This window comes from Oncorhynchus nerka, linkage group LG7, assembly GCF_034236695.1.
Source record: "Oncorhynchus nerka isolate Pitt River linkage group LG7, Oner_Uvic_2.0, whole genome shotgun sequence".
Classification (NCBI taxonomy): domain Eukaryota; kingdom Metazoa; phylum Chordata; class Actinopteri; order Salmoniformes; family Salmonidae; genus Oncorhynchus; species Oncorhynchus nerka.
In genome coordinates this window covers 61,057,058-61,074,580 of record NC_088402.1, presented here as the reverse complement: position 1 = coordinate 61,074,580, position 17,523 = coordinate 61,057,058, and the positions used below count along the sequence as shown (strand labels likewise).

The 17,523-nt window shown below is 44.8% G+C and overlaps 1 protein-coding gene across 5 annotated transcripts in view; it reads right to left on the bottom strand.

Moving 5' to 3' along the window:
* LOC115132110 (sterile alpha motif domain-containing protein 11-like) overlaps positions 1-17,523 on the bottom strand; it is an 85,505-nt gene that overhangs the window by 21,045 nt on the left and 46,937 nt on the right. For all 5 annotated transcript variants that reach the window (XM_029664367.2, XM_029664366.2, XM_029664365.2 and 2 more), the window contains exons 5-6: positions 14,814-14,906; positions 8,596-8,751 (exon numbers count right to left, since the gene is read on the bottom strand). In XM_029664367.2, coding sequence (XP_029520227.1) covers positions 8,596-8,751; positions 14,814-14,906 — 249 coding nt within the window. The remainder of the gene's footprint in view (positions 1-8,595; positions 8,752-14,813; positions 14,907-17,523) is intronic.

Genomic DNA, 17,523 nt, shown 5'->3' with positions numbered 1-17,523 from the left:
GAGACACGCACGCACACAAACTTGCCCCCCCCCCCCCCCTCTCTCTCGCTTCCACACATTTACATCATTTTTTTTAGACATTCAAAATGAAGTTATATCTGGTTGGATAGAGAGAGAGAGCAAATTATATGGAGAAAGAGAAAAGGAGAGAAAAGGAGATGGATAGAGAGAGTGCAACTACCATGGAAAACCGGAATCTCAGGCAGCTGGAACCAGGAAGTCTTGGCCTTTGTTCCATGTTAGGACAGGGGAACTTCCCACATGGCCAAGAGGATCCATATTACCATGTATCTCTTCTCTCTCTCTCTTCCTCCCTCTGCCCCCCCCCCCTCTCTCCCCGCTCTCTATCTCACACATTCTCCCCGTTCCCCTCTTTCCTACTCTCTCTCTCTCTCTCTGTCCCACTCTCTTTCTCTCTCCATCATTATCAGCCAGGCCAGGCCCCACCACGAGACAGGGCCTCTAATGAGAGGCTGTTAAAGAGAAAATCCATCCTGCTCTCTCCCTCTATCTTCACCCCCCTCTATCTATCTCCCTCCCTATCTCCCTCTCACACTTTCTCTCTCCTCCCTTTTTTAATTAGATCCCGTGGAAGCCAGGGGCCATTTCCGACGCTGGTGTGTGTGTGTGTGCTAGGGCGTAGAGCGGGTGCTAGGGTCGGGGGTGGAGCGACAGATATTAATGTGGCCCAGCACAAGAGTATCGATCTGCTTGCTGCTGCGGGGGACTCGACTGGCGGCAGACTTCACCTCTAGATATAGGTCCCTCATGTTGACAATGGTCACCCAGCCCCCATCGATACTGCCTGGACTCTACCAGTCCCTATCTACACTGTCTGGACTCTACCAGTCCCTATCTACACTGTCTGGACTCTACCAGTCCCTATCTACACTGTCTGGACTCTACCAGTCCCTGTCTACACTGTCTGGACTCTACCAGTCCCTATCTACACTGTCTGGACTCTACCAGTCCCTGTCTACACTGTCTGGACTGTAGAGAGACCTAGGCTGAGATTCAATCTTAACATGCTTTTTTGGCTATGAACCTTTTAAAGTCGATGTTCCCACATTCACAGAGATCATATATATATGTATATACACTGCTCAAAAAAATAAAGGGAACACTAAAATAACACATCCTAGATCTGAATGAATGAAATATTCTTATTAAATACTTTTTTCTTTACATAGTTGAATGTGCTGACAACAAAATCACACAAAAATTATCAATGGAAATCAAATTTATCAATCCATGGATTGAGGTCTGGATTTGGAGTCACACTCAAAATTAAAGTGGAAAACCACACTACAGGCTGATCCAACTTTGATGTAATGTCCTTAAAACAAGTCAAAATGAGGCTCAGCAGTGTGTGTGGCCTCCACGTGCCTGTATGACCTCCCTACAACGCCTGGGCATGCTCCTGATGAGGTGGCGGATGGTCTCCTGAGGGATCTCCTCCCAGACCTGGACTAAAGCATCCGCCAACTCCTGGACAGTCTGTGGTGCAACGTGGCGTTGGTGGATGGAGCGAGACATGATGTCCCAGATGTGCTCAATTGGATTCAGGTCTGGGGAACGGGCGGGCCAGTCCATAACATCAATGCCTTCCTCTTGCAGGAATTGCCGACACACTCCAGCCACATGAGGTCTAGCATTGTCTTGCATTAGGAGGAACCCAGGGCCAACTGCACCAGCATATGGTCTCACAAGGGGTCTGAGGATCTCATCTCGGTACCTAATGGCAGTCCGGCTACCTCTGGCGAGCACATGGAGGGCTGTGCGGCCTCCCAAAGAAATGCCACCCCACACCATGACTGACCCACCGCCAAACCGGTCATGCTGGAGGATGTTGCAGGTAGCAGAACGTTCTCCACGGCGTCTCTAGACTCTGTCACGTCTGTCACATGTGTTCAGTGTGAACCTGCTTTCATCTGTGAAGATCACAGGGCGCCAGTGGCGAATTTGCCAATCTTGGTGTTCTCTGGCAAATGCCAAACATCCTGCACGGTGTTGGGCTGTAAGCACAACCCCCACCTGTGGACGTCGGGCCCTCATACCACCCTCATGGAGTCTGTTTCTGACCGTTTGAGCAGACACATGCACATTTGTGGCCTGCTGGAGGTCATTTTGCAGGGCTCTGGCAGTGCTCCTCCTGATCCTCCTTGCAAAAAGTCGGAGGTAGCGGTCCTGCTGCTGGGTTGTTGCCCTCCTACAGCCTCCTCCACGTCTCCTGATGTACTGGCCTGTCTCCTGGTAGCGCCTCCATGCTCTGGACACTACGCTGACTGACACAGCAAACCTTCTTGCCACAGCTCGCATTGATGTGCCATCCTGGATGAGCTGCACTACCTGAGCCACTTGTGTGGGTTGTAGACTCCGTCTCATGCTACCACTAGAGTGAAAGCACCGCCAGCATTCAAAAGTGACCAAAACATCAGCCAGGAAGCATAGGAACTGAGAAGTGGTCTGTGGTCACCACCTGCAGAACCACTCCTTTATTGGGGGTGTCTTGCTAATTGCCTATAATTTCCACCTGTTGTCTATTCCATTTGCACAACAGCATGTGAAATTTATTGTCAATCAGTGTTGCTTCCTAAGTGGACAGTTTGATTTCACAGAAGTGTGATTGACTTGGAGTTACATTGTGTTGTTTAAGTGTTCCCTTTATTTTTTTGAGCAGTGTATATATATATTTTTTAACCTTTATTTAACTAAAGGCAAGTCAGTTAAAGAACAAATTCTTATTTTCAATGACGGCCTAAGAATAGTAGATTAACTGCCTGGTTCAGGGGCAGAACGACAGATTTTTACCTTGTGAGGGGATTCGATCTTGCAACCTTTTGGTTCCAAGTATAACGCTCTAACCACTAGGCTACCTGACGCCCCACTATTCACAATAAACACTACATATAGGACCCACCTACGCTGCTTGTCACCGAAAACCCTTGCTAACTTTTACAGGTGCACAATTCAGACCATCCTGTCGGACAGTATCACCGCCTGGTACGGCAACTACACCGTTCACAACTGCAGGCCTCTCCAGAGGGTGGTGCGGTCTGCACAATGCATCACCGGGGGCAAACTACCTTCCCTCCAGGACACCTACAACACCCGATGTCACAGGAAGGCCAAAAAGATCATCAAGGACAATAACCACCCAAGTCACTACCTGTTCACCCCACTATCATCCAGAAGGTGAGGTCAGTACAGATGCATCAAAGCTGGGACAGAGAGATTGAACAACAGCTTCCATCTCAAGGTCATCAGATTGTTAAACAGCCATCACTAGCACAGAGAGACGGCTGTCTACCTACAGACTTGATATCATTGGCCGCTTTAATGAATGGAACACCAGTCACTTTAATAATACCACTTTAATAATGTTTACATATCTCATATCTCTTATCCCATTCCTTTACTAGATTGTGTGTATTAGGTTTTGTTGTGGAATTTATTAGATATTAGGTTTTGTTGTGGAATTGTTAGATATTACCTGTTAGATACTGCTGCTCTGTCGGATCTAGAAGCATCAGCATTTCACTACACTGGCAATAACATCTGCTAACCATGTGTATGTGACCAATAAAATGTGATTTGATTTGACCTAATTATCTTAATATATGTCGTCTCAATCTGGAATTACCTTTAAATGTCAAACTCGCTATGATGCCAATTTACTACTGATCGGATTGAATCCCTGCCCTAGGCAGGGCTGGAGCAAAAGCCTGCATATTCAGGAGCTCTCCCAATCCCACCCCTCTCTTTCTTTCTGTTGTGGCAATGGGCAGATATAAAAGTGGGCAGAATCTCAATTTCTCTCTCTCTCTCTCTCTCTCTCTCTCTCTCTCTCTCTCGTGCTCCTGCTCTCTCTCTCTCTCGCTACATTATTCTCTTTAATGTAGGGTAGAGTAGGGTCACCTGGGGATATGCCCTCCAAGGGGGAACCAGCCAACCAAAACTATACAATGGAGAGGGGAGGAGGGGTAGGATGGGGTATAGAAATGGAACAGAAATGGAGAGAGAGTGAGAGAGATGGGAAAACAGATGGACAGACAGACACATAAACAGAAAGGTAGACACACACTCACTCAATGACACATACAGCCACAGACATGCACTGACATACACACACATACACACAGTTATTGTGGAAGGTCCCACTCTGGACCCATCCTGCTTATCACTCTTTTGTCCCATCCCAGTTTCCCTGCATCTTTTCACAAATTAGGCAGAAATCCCATCCATTAAGCTGTTCTCCATGTGAGACTGCAGAGTTATTCCCGTTATTCCTGTGAAACAGCCACCCTATTCCCTACATATGGGCCCTGGTCAAAAGAAGAGCACTATATAGGTAATAGGGTGCCATTTGGAATGCAAATCAGGGTCTTTCTGCTTCTTATGCCAATGGATAAACAAGTAGATGCAGTGATGGAAAAACAAGAGCCAGAGGAAGTGAGTTCCCCAAGGCTGTTGACTATGGGCATTTGGAGATGTGTTCCAACCATGTGATCGTAACGACTAGATGGTAGACAGTGCAGCCCCACTTGGAGAGAAACAGAAAGAAGTACAGGAGAAACAAAACATGAGGCCCTCTTTCATCTTCCATGTCTACGTCCTTCTACTTTCTCTCCTCCAAATCTTCCTTCCTTCATCTTCTGTCCTTTCATCATAACACAGAGAGAGAGAGAGAGAGAGAGAGAGAGAGAGAGAGAGAGAGAGAGTGAGAGAGAGAGAGAGAGAGAGAGATAGAGAGAGAGACAGAGAGAGAGAGAGAGAGAGAGAGAGAGAGAGAGAGAGAGAGAGAGAGAGGAGGAGGTGGAGCCCCCCTGGCCACTTCCACTGCCCCTCTCCACCCTGTCAGGTCCAAGGAGAGCCCCCCGAATCAACACCTAATGCACACACACACACACACACACACACGCACGCACGCACGCACGCACACACACACACACACACACACACACACACACACACACACACACACACACACACACACACACACACACACACACACACACGGCTCCATCTGGCCCCCTTCACACACACACTTTCATTTTCAGTGGCCTACACTTCAAATACATGAAAGGATGGTCTGCGGGGACCAAGGCGAAAGAGAAAGTCATAGAGAGGAAAAAAAAGAAAAGGGGGCAAGGGGGGGAAAGGGAGAATATAAAAGCACCCGTGTGCTTGGAGAGGGAGGTGTGTGAGAGAGGGGGTGGGGGGCAGGAGAAGGAGGGAGGGAGGGAGGGAGGGAGGGTTACAGGGGCCGACCAGAGCTCAGGTCAATGTCAAGGGGGCTCTCACTGGAGCGATTCAGATCAACCTCTCCAGGAAGAAACAGGGCCATCCCTCCATCCCTCCCTCCATCACACCTCCGCTCTATCCCCTCAGAGGACAGGAGAGAGACAGAAAGAGGAAAGGAAGGGGGATGCGTGCTCCCCTGTGCGACGAAGTGAGAGTTTTTTTTTTTTTAATTACAAAAAAATATGACTATACTCAGGGAAAACCAATTAGTTGCTTAATTAAAAGAGCTTGGGGGAAGGGAGAGAGGTGGAATAGTTTAATATAACAGAGTGAAATAGAAGAGGAGGGATGGACTGATATAGGTGCTGTAAACTTGGCAACTCAGAATTTTCTCTGCCTACCTTGGGGGGGAAGAGGCTTGTGTGTGTGTGTGTGTGTGTGTGTGTGTGTGTGTGTGTGTGTGTGTGTGTGTGTTTTAAATGGCACACATATACATGTATGTATATAATTTCCTGGTTATTACTGCCAAAAGGCAAACACATCATTAATGAATCCTCAACATTCACCCTGTGTCTTTTACTTGTCTTGCGCTAAGGAAAGGCAAGTCTACCTCTTTCACTCATCTCTCTCCATTCTCTCCCTCCTTAAAACCTTGTTTTCTCTCCCTCTCTATTTATTTATTTTACACCTGGAAGGACTTCAGTAAGTCTGACTGTAGACAAAAGGGAGTGTGAGCAGAGAATAAAGGATTCAAACTCAGAGGGAGGAGGAGGAAAGAAAGAGAGAGAGAGAGAGAGAGAGAGAGAGAGAGAGAGAGAGAGAGAGAGCGAGCGCGAGCGCTAGCGCGAGCATCCCCACGAGACGTCTGCATTGCGCCACAGTGTCCGCCTTTAAAACAGGGGAGGAAAAACGAAGAATACTGCACCTTGGGCCATTAAACCCCCAGAATGCACTACACATCAGCCTTAATTCTTCTCGGATGCAGGGGAAGGCAATTAAAGCCTTTATTGGCTTCACCCCTTAGATTTGCAACCTGCAATTAAATATCATTACTAATCAAATTAAAATAAAAGTAGCTCAAACTATGATTGGGGTTGGGATGTGAAATTGGTTAGATTTATGTTACTGCGATGGGGGTCGTAAAACCTGGCGGCAATTAACCTTTTCACAGGTGAGTTCCAAATATCTCTAATGGTAGCTCCAGTGTGAGTTGTTTTATGCACGTGAGGCACTCTCTGTTCCAAAATGTGATTGTTACGCAACAGGACAGTTAACCCACGCTGCCCTCAAACCAAGGCACGCTGCCTGCTAATTATCTATAGGCTATGTTTCAACTTGTCTCTTTCAAATGATTTTTAACAAGTTTTATTTTCTAACAACAGCTCCTCATTAATTCACATAGAAGTAGCCCATTTCACTGTTGCGGGCAATTCATGTTTGAGGCTTTACTGAGCCGAGAGAACTTCTCTCTTCGAAGAGAGCCCAAGCACTTCCCCAAACTTTTTGCCCCTGGCACATTTTCTGGCTGGTGCTCGCATGGCCTTCATTGTTGTTTTCCTTGCAAATAGCTAATAACTTTGGACATGTGTGCGTTCCTATCAACCTAAGTGCCTTATTTTCTGTATATCATGTTGTCGTTTCTATGGTAGCATACCGTATGTATGTATGTATGTATGTATGTATGTATGTATGTATGGAGCATAATGTATTTACTGTTTTATTCACATGTTTTCAAGTACTGGTAACAAATCATGCATACTGATTCTTGCGTAGATTGTAATGGATGCATATGATGTGTGTAAAATACTTTTTTTGAAGGTTGTACTGATTATGATGAGCTAATGCTAAGCTATTTGCCAGCTATGTGTGGCACCATGTTTGTTGACATTATAAAATGCATTCTGGATGTCACGTAAACGTCTGTCAGACCAAAGATGTTATTTACAAAATGAAGTGAAGGGATGGTTCACTCATCTTTCGAGTAAACTTCCAGAAGTGAATGAAGGGAAGTGAATGATCGTAGACGACACACCCCCTTCAACATGCAATCTGCAAACAGACCAAACTCATCTTGTCTCCTCTTCTTATCTTTGGTTGACGCGAAAAAACAAACATGGCAGTATGCACAAACTACCCATCGTTGGATTACCTTCGATTTTTAGAAAGTGTTTTACTCAATTATTTTGATCAATGGTGAGCTCACCCATGATGTGATGAATTGTAAATAGTAGTTGCTATTAGCCAATTCATATTATAGTTACTGTCAGCCGAGAGTTAGCTAAATATGACCGCTTGTGTTAAGTAAATCATTTTCCGGTTTGTATGATTGTGTTATGCTGTCGCTACTTCTGTGAATGTTTGAACATTGCATTCATAAATAAACGGGTCACATTCAGGACATAACTTTGTAAGGACTGTGTTTGTGGAAAATGTTTCTGTGAAAAAACAGTGTGGCCATCTCAAACAATGACTTTTGCGTCAGTCGAAACTGGACGTTCTAAATAAGCATTCCAATCACACCGGCTTGAGCATATGCACCCCTGTGTTGAGACGTGTCAATAGGTTAATGATACATTGTTTTAAAAATGGAGGGAAGGTTAACAATTGATGCCCCCGCAAGTTTAAAGGGGCAGTGAAATGAAAATACACCCCGTCACATAAAAAATACAATTAGGTGACTTTTTTTTATTTTTTGAGGTGATTATTCTTCTTTATGAGGATTCTTCCATCTCTCCAGTTCCAACCCAGTGAATTCATTGTACCATAAGTTAGTGCCTCTATCCATTTCAACCTCAGAACAAAAAGAAAGAAAAAAGATGCGTGGTTCCTATGGAGATTTACAAGGTTGGCTGGCAGCCAATGAGTGAGCGGCGGATCGATAGCAGCGGCGTCCGTGGAAGCTGGTGGGGACCATTGTTTACAACGGAACGCAGCGTCGGTCACAAATCACCCAGAGTGACATTGGGTGGACTGGCACCCCAAATAGAAATGTCAGCCGTGTCCATGCTGGAGATTTACACTGGGAGGGGTGGCACACACACAGACAGACGCCACACGGGAAAGGCCATAACCCGGGGTTACTAGTGGTAGTGGTCGAGTAGGGTTAGGTGTGTGTCAGGCCAAGATAAAGTGTGTGTGGTGTGCAGTTTAGTACACTGACTGAATACTGAAGTGCTGATATAACAAACCCTGTTTTAGAGGATGACCAGACTCTGAGTCGGACAGCATGTCACCCCCCCCTCCCCCTCCCAGACACACACACACACAGTTATTCTGGGAGGTCCCACTCTGGGTCTTGGTCAAATGAAGTGCACTACTGTATATACTGTGGGTAACACACACAAGTCTTACCATGGCTGGGCAGGCCCATGTTGTTGGCCAGCTGGTAGAGGCGCTGCTGCTGCTCCTCGCCCTGCTCGCTCAGCGCTGACATCATCCGCCTGTAGTGCTCCTCCGGGGTCATGTGACTGTGGCCGCCCCCCTCCAGCACAGGGGTGTGGGATTTCTCTGTAGGGGGGTCAGGAAGAGAGTTAGCTTACCGTCTACATTTGAGTAATTTAGCAGACATTATTATCCAGAGCAACTAGGGTTAAGTGCCTTGCTCAAGGGCACATCAACAGATTTTTCAACTAGTCGGCTCAGGGATTCGAAACAGTAACTCAACACAATCTCATTACCTTGCCACTAACTCGCCACTGTCACACTACTGAGTCACCACTATCTCATTCGCTCAACATTATCTCATCATTACCTCACCACTAACTCACCACTGGCTCACAACTATCTTACCATTAACCCTTTACACTCATGGAAATGGGCTTATATGGATAGGGTCAAATTGAAATGTTTCTAACAAAATAAATATAGAAAGTATATGCAAAACCATGATAGCAATTGAAAGGGAACCGTTTGGAGATTATGGGGAAATTATCAGACCAAAGGTGAGGACAAAACACTTCACCTGACATGAGACTGAATCCAAACATTAAACTGTTGAATTTATGTGCATTTTTTATTTACTGTACTTTACGCCGCATTTGTTTATAATAAAATGGGAAAATACATAAATGATTTATTGTATTTTTTGTACACTGCTGCTACTCACTTTTTATCATCTATGCATAGTCACTTCACCACTACCTACATGTACAAATGACCTCAACTAACCATATCCCCGCACACTGACTCGGTACCAACACCCCTTGTATATAGCCTCGTTATTGTTACGTTATTGTTACTTTTTATTATTTTTTATTTTTTACTTGAGTTTATTTGGTAAATATTTTCTTAACTCTTCTTGAACTGCACTGCTGGTTAAGGGCTTGTAAGTAGGCATTTCAAGGTAAGGTCTACACTTGTTGTATTCACCACATGTGACAAATAAAGTTGAATTTGATTGTAGTTTTTTGTTTGGAACACAGCCCTGCGTCCTCACATCACACAATTACTGTTGTTTACAAAATCCCCAAACTTTCCATTATGTATCACATCATTTGAAAGTGTATTCAAATTGCCCACCTGACAAGTTAAGTTAGAACTTCACAAGACACTTCAGACAAACAGATTGTAATTTTGGAGCACATAAAATGGAGTCATGTAGTGGTGTAAAGTTTCTAAGTAAAAATAGTTTAAAGTACTACTTCAGTAGTTTTTTTGGGGTATCTGTACTTTACTATTTATATTTTTGACAACTTTTCTTTTACTTCACTACATTCCAAAATAAAATATTGTTTTTTTTACTCAAAACATTTTCCCTGACACCCAAAAGTACTCGTTACATTTTGAATGCCTAGCAGGACAGGAAAACGGTTGAATTCACATACAGTTGAAGTCAGAAGTTTATGTACACTTAGGTTGGAGTCATTAAAACTCATTTTTCAACCACTCCACAAATTTCTCGTTAACAAACTATAGTTTTGTCAAGTCGGTTAGGACATCTACTTTGTGCATGACACAAGTCATTTTTCCTACAATTGTTAACAGACAGATTATTTCACTTATAATTCACTGTATCACAATTCCAGTGGGTCAGAAGTTTACATACACTAAGATGACTGTGTCTTTAAAATTCCAGAAAATGATGTCATAGCTTTAGAAGCTATGCCTGAGCTTTACCGCTCAGGAAGGAGACGCATTCTGTCTCCTAGAAATGAACGTACTTTGGTGCGAAATGTGCAAATCAATCCCAGAACAACAGCAGAGGACCTTGTGGAGATGCTGGAGGAAACAGGTACAAAAGTATCTATATCCACAGTAAAATGAGTCCTATATCAACATAACCTGAAAGGCCACTCAGCAAGGAAGAAGTCACTGCTCCAAAACTGCCATAAAAAAACCAGACTACGATTTGCAACTGCACATGGGGACAAAGATCGTAATTTTTGGAGAAATGTCCTCTGGTCTGATGAAACAAAAATATAACTGTTCATTATGTTTGGAGGAAAAGGGGGGAGACTTGCAAGCCGAAGAACAACATCCCAACCGTGAAGCACGGGGTTGGCAGCATCATGTTGTGGGGATGCTTTGCTGCAGGAGGGACTGGTGCACTTCACAAAATAGATGGCATCAAAAATATGTGCTTCTACACCTGCATTGCTTGCTATTTGGGGTTTTAAGCTGGGTTTCTGTACAGCACTTTGATGTATCAGCTGATGTAAGAAGGGCTATATAAATACATTGGATTTGATTGAAACAACATCTCAAGACATGAGTAAGGAAGTTAAAGCGTGGTAGTAAATGGGTCATCTAAATGGACAATGACCCCAAGCATACTTCCAAAGTTATAGAAATATAGAAATGTGAAGTGCACATTTGGACATTTGGGTGTGTGGTTGGCTTGTACGACATCAAACTGGTATTTATTGTAATCCTCAAAGTCTCATCTTTCAGAACACATCGACTCATTTCAATTAACACCATTAAAGTAGCCCAGTTAGCGGGAGGGATGGGGGCATCTTTTTGTTGCGTGTGGTGCACACTTTTAAAATGGCTGTCAGTTGAATCCCATACAGCGCTGTAAAGTGAAGAGCCTGAGCTCTGACTTCATATATAGTATGTTACTGTACAGCCACTGAGTTACCATTTAGGAGCTTATCAGTGACCAAATCTGCCATTTTCAAACTGTATACGGGATGACAGGGTCTGCGAGTGTAAAGGGCTACATCACCACTACCTCACTATGAACTAAAAACTCACCACTATCTCACCATGAACTAAAAACTCACCACTATCTCACCATGAACTAAAAACTCACCGCTATCTCACCATGAACTAAAAACTCACCGCTATCTTACCATGAACTAAAAACTCACCGCTATCTTACCATGAACTAAAAACTCACCACTATCTCACCATGAACTAAAAACTCACCACTATCTCACCATGAACTAAAAACTCACCACCATGAACTAAAAACTCACAACTATCTCACCATGAACTAAAAACTCACCACTATCTCACCATGAACTAAAAACTCACAACTATCTTACCCTGAAATAAACTCACAACTATCTCACTATGAACTAAAAACTCACCACTATCTCACCCTGAAATAAAAACTCACAACTATCTCAACATGAACTAAAAACTCACAACTATCTCACTATGAACTAAAAACTCACAACTATCTCACTATGAACTAAAAACTCACAACTATCTCACTATGAACTAAAAACTCACAACTATCTCACTATGAACTAAAAACTCACAACTATCTCACCATGAACTAAAAACTCACCACTATCTCACCATGAACTAAAAACTCACCACCATGAACTAAAAACTCACCACTATCTCACTCACCCTGAAATAAAACAAATACCAAAACAAGGTGCTCCAAAGTTATCTCTCTTCAAAACAAAGACTCTTCATAAATAATTATAGTCCATCAACAAACAATGGGTCAGACATTCACCAAATATATATCAAAAAGGCTTACTATGTACTCAACAGTATAATGCAACCCACTATCACAAATTATTTGGAAATAGACACAAATAACTAACGCGACAGACACACGAAAAGAAAAATGACATGTGTCCACCACATGATTTTGCATACAGTGCATTTCAATCACAGACGAAGGCAGTAGGTTACTTAACCCTTTAAGTACTTAGCTAGCATGTTAGCTAATCCTAACCCCTAGCCCTAGCCCTATCCTTAACCCATAGCCTAGCCACCTAGCTAACCAAAAAAAAAATGTGTGTGCCTGTCACAATTTTCGACTAGACTATTTCACAATAATCTGTGACAGTGTGCTGTATAATGAGTTGGTGAGGGGTAATGTAGAAGTCACTCTGATCTTACACAAATACATAGTTGTTTCTTGAGTATAAATGTATGTATATGCGTGTGTGTGTGCTTGTGGTGTGATATCGCTGTACTTTGGGTGTAAAAAACGGGTGTGATGTGCACTATCCTGTCTCTATCGCTTCTTTTCTCTCCTCTCTTTCCTCTCTCCCCCATCTCTCTCTTCCCCCCTCCACCTCCTTCCCCACCTCTCTCTCTCTCTCTCTCTCTCTCTCTCTCTCTCTCTCTCTCTCTCTCTCTCTCTCTCTCTCTCTCTCTCTCCCTCTCTCTCTCTCTCTATGATACTGGGAGTAGAGGAAAAGAGGAGGAGGTAAAGGACTGTGGAGGTTTGGGAGAGAGGGGAGGGAGGGTGGAGGTTTGGGAGAGAGGGGAGGGAGGGTGGAGGTTTGGGAGAGAGGGGAGGGAGGGTGGAGGTGGTTGGCGTTTGAGGGGGAAGGTGATGAGGAAGGCATTATTTTTACCATCTCCTCATTGAAACCTGAGCCTGACCCCAGGCAGGGGGGGGTGGGGGGGAAGGGGGAGGATAACTCTGCCAATAACTCTGCCAAGTTCCAACTAATCCACCCACCCAGGGAACCTGTGGGTGCGGGCGGGCATGCAAGCACATTTGTTTATACCAATGCACAATGTGGTATTTGCATGATTGTCTTAGTTTATTAGTGCCTGTATGATTGTGTCTTATGACGCAAGTGTGTGTGTGTGTGTGTGTGTGTGTGTGTGTGTGTGTGTGTGTGTGTGTGTGTGTGTGTGTGTGTGTGTGTGTGTGTGTGTGTGTGTGTGTGTGTGTGTGTGCAAACTACTTGTCTCTGCCCGTCTGCATTTCTCTCTCTATAAGCTCTGCTCAGGTGCCAACTCCGCCAAAGATAGAAAAACAGTCAGTGGGCCAAACCAAAACCCTCTCTCTCTCTCTATTTCTCTCTCTCTCTCTCTCTCTCCACCTCTCTCACTCTCCACCTCTCTCGCTCTCCACCCCTCTCTCTCTCACACATAAACACAGACACACACTCACACACAAACTCCCTCCCACACACGACCCTGTGCGGCGTCAGTGTTTGGGTGTGGATGTGGCTCAGAGGGCTGAGACATTAGCTCAACAGTGTTCTAAATCTTAGTTAATCCACCTCTCCTGCTGCAGAGTCAAACACACACACACACACACACACACACACACACGCATACTCACATACACACACATGCACGTTCACATGCACATGAACGCACACTCATACACACAGAGTGGCTGTAGTGTCTGTAAGTGGAGGCTCTAATTGATGTGGCCTCAGTCAGGGCTTTGCTAGGTCAGAGGTCATACAGAAGGCAAAGGTCACTGAACACGGCACAGAAATCCACTCTACTCAACACACACCTCAACGTCACATAGACGTCCTAAATGGCATCCAATTCCCTATATAGTGCATTCCTTTTGACCGGGACCCATAGGGCTCTGATCAAAGGTAGTGCGCTATGAGCAGGGCGTCATTTGGGATGTAATATTACATTATGTCAAAATTGATATTTTTAATCAACTCAATGACACAAGGTCATTTCTAAGTTTGAAGCATTTACATTTTAAAGTTATAGCTAACTAAGATAGTTTTGCACAGTGTGTTTGTGTGGTGCGCTGTTTCGTTATGTGCTTGGCATGTGCTGTCTTCTCATGTGTGCATGCATGTAATTTGTGGCTCCCTAGAGATGGGGCAGGATAGGAGTGGGCTGCCCTTGGCTTTGCCTGCTGTACAATGCATCAGTGACTGAGGAAGTCTTCCCCAGGACCCCGGAGACAAGACAGGGTGGACAAGACGGCCCCTCACAGGGATCGCAGTTTCATTCCACACAAGGGAGAAATTAAACGGGAGGGAAGCGGCTGGATAAGAGAGGAAAGGAAGTGGCAATTCATAATGGCATTCCCAACTCTCACTGACTATGGTGAACACACAGACTGCGTGTGTGTGTGTGTGTGTGTGTGTGTGTGTGTGTGTGTGTGTGTGTTTTGTGTGTGTGTGTGTGCGTGTGTGTGTGTTTTTGTGTGTGTGTGTGTGCGCGCACAACGGCTAACCTCACTGTAACACTGACCCCATGCTGTCACTCAACACCAGCTCACACTTTCTGTAAATCAATGAAGCTCCACTCCTCCTCTCCCTCTACTCCTCTCTATCCCCCCTCTCCTCTATCCTTCTCTCATGTTCCTTTGTCCACCAACCTTCCTTTAATTTTTTTTATTTCAACACATCAGTAACATCACACACACAGTGCAATCTTACCTTTGGGGGAAACGCTGCGCGACTTCTTGATGTCCGAGGGGCACTTGCTGCTGCTGTTGGGGGAGTAGGCTCTCCTCTTGCCTAGAAGGTTATCTGTGAACAGTCACGCAGACACATAGTGGTCAGTTAAGGCCTCCAAGTACACAGAGGTTCACCTATCTGTCTCCTGCTCTTTTCTTTACGTACCTGAGTACATGGTTGAGAAAGGTGCGTACGTATGCGTGTGGGGAGAGGGAATTATGTTGCTCTTTCACTCTTTCTTCCACACTATTCCTAACATTCTATCTTGTATTCCCTCTTTTCTGTCTCTCTCTCTCCCCCATCTATCTTTCTCTCTCTCTCTCTCTTTCTCTCTCTCTCTCGTTTTCTCTCTCTCTCTCTCTTTCTCTCTCTCTCTCGTTTTCTCTCTCTCTCTCTCTCTCTCTCTCTCTCTCTCTCCCTCTATTGCTCACGTCAGTCATCACACAAAGCCTTTGGTTGTGCTATTACTTATTAGAATGAATGCCCCAAACCTCACAGTCAAAGAGGAGCAGTCAGAGTCAAGGGAAAGTCAACCTTCCGTCCTCCTTTCATCACAAATCTTAGGTAGCCTTCGTTCTTCTTTAGTTCAGTGCATCATGTCTCTGCCCTGCGTTTTCCCATCTCTCTCTACTCTCTTTCACAGAAACACAAACTGTTCCTCTCGCTTCACCCCCCCCCCTCTCTCTCTCTCTCTCTCTCTCTCTCTCTCTCTCTCTCTCTCTCTCTTAACCCTGTAGGTGCGTTTGAACACTCCTCCCATCGGAGTATGGGGGAGTTTTCTCGCCTCGCATTAACACCCTCTCAATCCTCTTTACCCACTCCCCCCCTGTCGCCAGAGAGGAGAGCATCTAGTGTACAATTACAGCACCAACCTCCTCTACTACCCTCTTCCCCTTCTCCCTCAATCCCCCATCCCGGCCCCAAACAAACCTCAAATCAATATCCGCCTAATAAGAGTGGGTGTTGATGCAGAGCGCAACACATGTGGTGCGAGCAGGAAGGAAGCAGCCTTTTGTCATTGCTCTCTCTCTTTATGTATCTCTCTCTCTCTAGTCCTCTCTCTCCTTCTCATTTACATTCAAATGGGCTTTATTGGCATGGGAAAGAGTTTCAAAAGAAAAGAGGCATTTCAAATGTTATATTATTGGCTATGTACAGTGTTGTGACAACATGCACGTAGTTTAAATACAAAAGGGAAAATAAGATAACAGATAAATATAGGTTGTATTTACAATAGTGCTTGCTCTTTTCGCATGGCAACAGGTCACAAATCTTGCTGCTGTGATGCCACACTGTGGTATTTTACTTCAACAGATATGGGAGTTTATCAACATTTAAATTGCTTTAAAATTATTTGTGGGTCTGTGTAATCTGAGGGAAATATGTCTCTCTTATATCATTGCACATTTGGCAGAGGTTAGGAGGTGCAGTTCAGTTTCCACCTCATTTTGTGGACAGTCTGCATATAGCCTGCCTTCTCTCGAGAGCCAGGTCTACTATCTATGGCAACCTCTATGAACAGCAAGGCTGTACTCACTGAGTCTGTACATAGTCAAAGCGTTTCTTAATTTTGAGTCAGTCACGGTGGTCTAGTATTCTGACACTGTGTACTCTCTGCCGGATAGCATTCCAGTTTTTGGATTCATTATTTCCAATGTGTCAAATCAAATCAAATGTTATTTGTCACATGCGCCGAATACAACAGGTGCAGACCTTACAGTGAAATGCTTACTTACAAGCCCTTAAACAACAATGCAGTTTTAAGAAAAATAAGTGTGATTAGCTGTTCAGGAGTCTTATGGCTTGGGGGTAGTAGTTGTTGAGAAGCCTTTTGGACTTAGACTTGGCGCTCCGGTACAGTTTGCAATGCGTTAGCAGAGAGAACAGTCTATGACTAGGGTGGCTGGAGTCTTTGGCAATTTTTAGAGCCTTCCTCTAACACCGCCTGGTATAGAGGTCCTGGATGGGAGGAAGCTTGGCCCCAATGATGTACTCGGCCGTACACACCACCCTCTGTACTGCCTTGTGGTTGGAGGCCGAGCAGTTGATGCAACCAGTCAGGATGCTCTCGATGGTGCAGCTGTAGAACTTTTTGAGGATCTGAGGACCAATGCCAAATCTTTTCAGTCTCCTGTTGGGGAATAGAAGTTGTTGTGCCCTCTTCACTACTGTCTTGGTGTGTTTGGACCATGAAAGTTTGTCAGTGATGTGGACACCAAGGGACTCTAAGCTCTCTACCTGCTCCACTGCAGCCCCGTCGATGAGAATGGGGGCGTGCTCGGCCCTCCTATTCCTGTAGTCCACGATCATCTCCTTGGTCTTGATCACGTTGAGGGAAAGGTTGTTATCCTGGCACCACACTGTCAGGTCTCTGACCTCCCTATAGGCTGTCTCATCATTGTCAGTGATCAGGCCTACCACTGTTGTGTCGTCGGCAAACTTAATGATGGAGTCTTGCTTGGCCACGCAGTCATGGGTGAACAGGGAGTACGCACCCCTGAAGGGCCCCTGTGTTGAGGATCAGCGTGGCAGTGTAATTCTCTTTTTGTTTCCTCATTATTTGATTGGGTCCTAATGGTGTTTCTGTTTTGGGGCTCTGTGGGGTCTGTTTGCATTTGTAAACAGAGCCCCAGAACCAATAGGGAGCTCTTCTCTCTAGGTTAATCTCTCTGTAGGTGATGTAAAGTTT